This window comes from Notothenia coriiceps, unplaced genomic scaffold, assembly GCF_000735185.1.
Source record: "Notothenia coriiceps isolate Sejong01 unplaced genomic scaffold, NC01 NC01_scaffold00006329, whole genome shotgun sequence".
Classification (NCBI taxonomy): domain Eukaryota; kingdom Metazoa; phylum Chordata; class Actinopteri; order Perciformes; family Nototheniidae; genus Notothenia; species Notothenia coriiceps.
In genome coordinates, this window is record NW_011339030.1 from 34,985 (window position 1) to 41,732 (window position 6,748).

General features: G+C 38.1%; 1 protein-coding gene across 1 annotated transcript; it reads left to right on the forward strand.

Annotated features, from left to right (window-relative positions):
* Positions 1-1,544: 1,544 nt before the first annotated feature.
* sar1b (secretion associated, Ras related GTPase 1B) lies at positions 1,545-4,596 on the forward strand. The gene is made up of 5 exons (XM_010769049.1): positions 1,545-1,695; positions 1,833-1,898; positions 2,089-2,192; positions 2,488-2,619; positions 2,839-4,596. The coding sequence occupies exons 1-5, from the start codon at positions 1,647-1,649 to the stop codon at positions 2,953-2,955; spliced, it is 468 nt and encodes a 155-aa protein (XP_010767351.1). The 5' UTR covers positions 1,545-1,646; the 3' UTR covers positions 2,956-4,596.
* The last annotated feature ends 2,152 nt before the right edge of the window (positions 4,597-6,748 follow it).

Genomic DNA, 6,748 nt, shown 5'->3' on the forward strand with positions numbered 1-6,748 from the left:
AACATGGTCATTTTTGTTTTGTAACATTGAATTCAAAATTTTAAAAAAAGTATTTAAAAAAATAAATAATAATAAAATCCCGATCCCCGATTTTTTTCTCCCGATTCCGATCTTTTGAAAATCACGTGATCGGCTCCGATCCCCGATCACGTGATCGGATCGGGACAGCTCTACTGAAAATAAACAGGAACTCATTGCTGACATGTTTAAGAAGTTACTGCAACAGTTTGGACTGCTTTTGTATTTTAAATCATTAATCAGAAGGGTATTGTGAACTACAAAGCTATTGTATTGCATTGGGATCAGAGTTGATTGTATCAGACGGAGTTGATTAATGTCTTTAGTGATCACAAGAATAACCTGAATTGATACGACTGCTCTGTCTCACACCTCAGTCCTGAAGTGTTCAGTGAAGACCGGGGCTCAGTGTGTTCTTCACAATAGTGCGCTTTGTTCTTAGAAATACATCCCTATTGTGGTGGAAGCGGAGTAATACTGCAAGTGTTAACGTTGTGCCACACAGACTCAAATCTGAAACTCTGTTCCGTAGGCACCCCTTCTTAACTGCTCCACGTTACACGTTTTAAAGCTATAAAACCTTTCCAGTAAAGTTGTCTCCGTAGATTAAACCCGTGGCTGGGTGAACGCCGGCATGAAGGGTCAAAGTGCTGATTGAGTCTTTCCCTGCCAATGAAAAGCAATTCAATATAATGCTTTATAAAATGAAATCTAAAATCTGCCCCACAATGCGCACTTACAGAACATGTTTCTGGTAAACTGTGTGCATTGATCACGATCACTGTTAGTCAACCCTCTGCTTCTTAACTTATAAGCAACCTGTGCCAATCCTAACGTTTTCAAAGTACTACCCAGTAGTACATACTACCTGACGATATCAACACATAAATGTTTGGCCAACCCCCTCTCAAAGTCAACTTTATTGTCAAGTGTAATTTTTAAGTGGACCAGCTCTCCCCAAAGAGCGCTGTTGTAGTTTCTGTGTTAGCGCACCCCCTGTGAAGCGGTCGTTCCTGTTCTCCTGGTCCGACAGGTAGCAAAGTGCTGTTGTGAGAAAGCTGACTCAGTCACAAATTTACATATCCAACTGTTATCAGTACGCTGAATCAGAGAGAGGTCAACGCAAAGCCTTGTAATCATGTCTGGAAAGTTGAGGGAGGATTGAGTTGAACCTTTTTCTCCTGTGTACAGTTAATCAGTACATCTGTTTTGTATTTTTTAATACAAATGAACATAGAATAAAACAAATCAACTGCTACTTGTTTTTTCCAGCAAGGTTGCCTTTTAAATGTAACATTCACAAAGTAAAGATTAGAGAACCGCCACTGGTGCATCAAAATGAGACCAAGGCTACGTTTGACAACTCTTTTTTCCTCTTTATGCTTAATTTGAAATGAAAGCCATGACATACCTTCAATACCACTTGACTCATCACCCAAATTCACTTGACATGTTCCTTTGTGTGAGAATTCAAAAGACTAAGCATAGTATAGTATACAATGCAATATTTCTATTGTCCCAGCTTTTTTTTCTAAAATGCCTCTGGTTTTGTTTCAGGACTGTACAAGAAATCAGGCAAGTTAGTATTTCTTGGCCTGGACAATGCTGGCAAAACAACACTACTGCACATGCTCAAAGATGACCGATTGGGACAGCATGTGCCAACTTTACATCCAAGTGAGTTGGTGCTACTCTCACATACATGCTCACTCAGTGATGTGTTGAAAGATACGAGTAGACATTTATGATTAGTGACTTTTGGGTTGCCTGACTTTTCAGATTTGTTCATTATAATTTCCTTTCTTTTCCTCCAGCCTCGGAAGAGCTGACAATTGCTGGCATGACTTTCACAACCTTCGATCTTGGAGGCCACGCACAAGGTATGTGTGTGTTGCGTATACTAATGTTTTTGGGCTTTATTGGTCACGGTATGTGATACTCTTGTTAAAAAAAAAAAAGGAAGGCCAGTGCCATATATCACTGTAAAATCAGTTAATGCAGAATGTGTCTATTGTATAACAGACTGGAGTGTAAAACTCAAAATGTTTGTGTTTTTGTTTGTTCATACAGCCCGAAGAGTGTGGAAAAACTACCTCCCGGCCATCAATGGCATTGTGTTCCTTGTGGATTGTGCAGACTTAACTAGATTGGGCGAATCTAAATCTGAACTTGATGTAAGTACCTGCTTCCACTTAGACTACAAATGTTAATTGGCTGTATAAAAGCAAATCCATTGTAAAGGAGGCAAAGCTCCCGCACAGCACCCTTCACTGTCTGCCTTCTTACAAATACAACGCATTCCACTTCTGTCAGTTCCTAGGAAAGTGTATTTCTGGAAAGTCTAGGAAATGAAAGTAGATGTCAATGATAATACTGTAGTAGTATCTGGGGGGGAGAGTTTTTATTTTTGTATTTACGGTAATGATAAATATGAAAGCTGCATAGTAATACTCTGGTCTACCCCATCAGGCATTAATGACAGATGAGACTATTGGAAATGTGCCTATTCTGATCCTGGGCAACAAGATCGACAGACCAGAGGCCATCAGCGAGGAGAAGCTGAGAGAAATGTTTGGATTGTACGGACAGACGACAGGAAAGGTGAGTAGACACAGCAGTATGATTCTTATGATCAGACAAATAAAAAAGTTGTAAATAAAGTGGGAAAAGATTAATTTCTGAAATTGTTAACCAGAGACGAGAATGAAAAAAGAAGAGAATAGGTTTGACTATTGGAAGATGGAAAAACTTTTGTCAGATATGGTGTCATGAACTAAAAACAGTGGATCTAATGGGACTGTTTTCCTGCTTTTCTTTAAGGGCACAATTGCCATGAAGGAGCTGAACACAAGACCACTGGAAGTGTTCATGTGCAGTGTGTTGAAGAGGCAGGGCTACGGCGAGGGCTTCCGCTGGCTCTCCCAGTACATCGACTAAAGCAGCCACGCCCCGTAACACCGACACCACCACCATCATCAGGGGGGCGCTAAACCCGACCACTCAAGACGCCCAGCAATGCCACCCGCACCATCATTCTCAGCCCCATGTTTGGTTAAACAAGTCTGCCTCCACCTTCAGAGAGACCAGTTCAACTTGATCCCAATAGACTTTTATTGGTCGAACATTTGGTTCCGCACTTGCAGAATTCATACCTGTACGTGCACACACACACACACACACACACACACACACACACACACACACACACACACACACACACACACACACACACACACTCATTTCCATCTTTGTCTTTTTCTAAGGGAGTATCATAGCGTTGGTTCGACAGCAAAGGGGTTTCAAATTCAAATGGATGAATCTTTTCTATATTGTGTCTTTTGTTTGCTTTCCTCTCTCCCTCCCTCCCTTCCTGCCATCTGTTGAGTGTGATGATAGATTCATTATAACTGTAAATCAGAACATGATTCCATCGCTTTATCAACAATCCCAGCTGCCTCTTCATCTTAGTTGGAGCTACGAGAGAGCAACATAGTTGTATCCATTGCCGTACACTTTCTTTTTTCTTTGTAACAGTAAAGTCATTCATTCCAAAGTTGTATTTAACCAACACATTTTGGTTTGTCCTTTTTCTTTCTTTAATTTGTTTTGACATGATTTCAGTAAATAAACAGTGTGGCCACGTATACAGCCGTCACTATGAATGTGTGCCTGTTTTCACCCATTTATTAAAATGGAACAGTGCATTTATCTTAGTGTATTTTAGGTTTCTTTGAAGATAATACTTTTGTTCCTGACTTCTATCTTATGGGCACAGTAGAATTGAATGGATTCCAGTAAGCTATGATGGGCTCCCCTTTTTTAAAGAGAAGCATAGTAAAGCGGTAGTAAAGCGGGTGGATGAAGAATTTTAATAGAAAGTAATACTGGCTATAACCCTGCAAGGTTTGAGGAAATCGTGTAGATAGCACAATGATCAGTGGATGTGACGAAAACTATTTAAGTAAATGAAACGTTGGGACAAATAGCTTGATAACATGCAGTAAGCGGTGAAGGGAGGAAAGATGGTTGTAACACCTAGTAATCGTCAATGTAAGGAGTCCATCCTACAGATATATTTTCTGGCCTAGACCTTTGTACAGGGTGAATCTAGTGACCAAGAGTAGATAACGGAGGGCACAGTCCCACAGCGGGAACAGGTAGATAGGCCTCAGACACCTCTAAGAAAGGGACCATATGAAGTGTACATGAACATCGTACGCTGATTTTGTACTTTATCAGTGGTATCCTTTTGATCTATGTGCATTACCAGAAACTATTATGCATGCCTTGTTCTTTTGATTTTTATTGACCCTTATTCCAGAGTACAACAGGAGGGAAAAGATGCCAAAATGTACAATGAGAGCTGATCTGTCCCTGTCCCTTATTGTCTCTTTCATTCCCTCATGACTAAGTGATGAGCTGTTTCAACAAGGGTGGGACTTGCTGTTGTTTGCATCATTAAAATGTAATAAATGTTTTCAATGAATAACAGGCTTTAACATTGATCCAAAATGCAGACTGATTTCTTTTGTCAAATTATTTTGTGAGATTAGCCATGGAAAAAGTATTCATTTTCTCTAAGTGAAAGTAAACATTTATTTATATAAATACTGCACTCAATATAACCAAACCTAAAATACAGAATTACCAGCTAAATGTACTTAAAGTAATACAATTAAAACTTCATTATAAAGAAAAAGGACCCCTGTCTTATCTGTTATTATACATGTAATATTGTTGATCGTTATTATTGATGCATAAGTATTTTTATAATTTGATACACTTATTTTTTGTTAGGGGTTACAAGCTACACAAATTAAAAGGTTTAATCTTTCAAGCATATGTTAGGGCAATTTATGGCTCACCAACCTTAAATGTTAACACAGAGAGAGATCAATAAAACACAGACACGGTTGAGATTAATTATTATTCAAGTTGCACAACAACAATAATAATCTTGGAGTACATCACCTGCCACAGCAGTCAATCGTGGAAATGCCCCCCGAATACAAGAAACACAGGGCAAATATACGTTTTCTATATGACACACGAACATGTTCCCTAACTAACCATGTTTAACGCACACACATTGTCAGTTCTCCTAAACTTTGCCATGTTCCAGATATAGAAAGGTCATCATCTCATGACGTCTTTAGGAGTCTTGCAGGATATGAATTATCCAATTAACAAACTATATATACATCTGCACATGAACGCACATACATTTCTTTACATTAACTAACACACAAACCTCAATTTGTTCCTTAGGTCCAAGATTGATATAACAAAGTATTTAAAAATATTATTATAATCTGAAAACATACCTTCAACGGTCAAATTATTGTACTGAAGTAAAAATTACAATATTTGCCTCCAAATTGTAGTGGAGTAAAAATATAATAACATGGAAATACTGCAAGGACCGCAAAACTGTCCAAAAGTAAAAACAATAGAGTTTAAGTGTTTAATCACTGACAGCTATAATGTCTTGTGGCACAGTTTGTATGTGGTACTGGATTATAGAGCAGTATGTAGACGGTTAATTGGAGGTTATTTAAAAAGGTGATTTGCTTCAATACAAGTAATATCAGGCCACTAGGTGGTACACATGAAATAGAAAAATAAATACTTTTAGTAGTCCTGTACATTTATCTCAACTTTTTGAATGTATCCCAGTGGGTAGTATGATTGTTTGAATGAGGAAAAATACTTATTGTGTAAAATTGCATTTTAAAGGTGTCACAAAGCCAGTTTCTTAAATGCATTGTAAATTGCTACACGTTGATAATGTAAACTTAGTTTCTTGCAATTTATCGTATTTATATAATCTGTTATTCAACTTTGGCAGCAGTTCTCTTTTAATTATAGTTCTTAGGGAGCCACGTTGGATATTTTAATGATGGATTTTTGTTAAGTTTATGTCTGACATGACGCCTGTTTTACATTCTTGAGTTTGAGTTTTTTTTTACAGTCTTTGTGTTAGATTGGTTTTTTCTTTTGTATTACTCGTTTTCAAGGCTGTTTGATGCATATGATGAGAGGGAGGCTAAAGGGATGCTGGCAGGATGCAGCATCCTGCCAGCATCCCTTTAGCCTCCCTCTCATCATATGCATCAAACAGCCTTGAAAACGAGTAATACAAAAGAAAAAACCAATCTAACACAAAGACNTCCACATCGGATTGTTTCGTTGTGAACCCAAACGAGATGCGCCAGTTTGCAAACGTTTTATTTTTTATTGGCCAGCTCCAGAGGTTTGGATAAGAAACGCAGCCATTTTCCATTAAAATTTAATAAGACGGGAGCGCAGTCTGAGCATGCGCAGAGTACTAACAGGGGGTTCTTCTCCTTCCCCTGCCGAACCACTTTCACATCCAAACCCTGTGTTTTTACTTTAAATTACACCAAACTGTTTATTTGCGTCCAATAAAGCTGAAAATCCCATTAAAAATAAATACAGATGTTATGTTAATGTACTTAAAAATGAGCCATAATCCAGTTCCATTGCTTATCAAACAACACTCCACTGCTGATGAATAATATACAAAGGAGAGGCTACTGAATAATTAAAATAGTAGATGTGTTAATGCAAACAGATTAAGACACATTTAATTCATTTGCAACACATTGTTTTATTGTGCAGAAAAGTAAAAACATATTTCATCTGACTATTCCTTGATAAAGACTATGGGTACGATGTTGCTTGTACATACATCAGGGTGAATCACCTG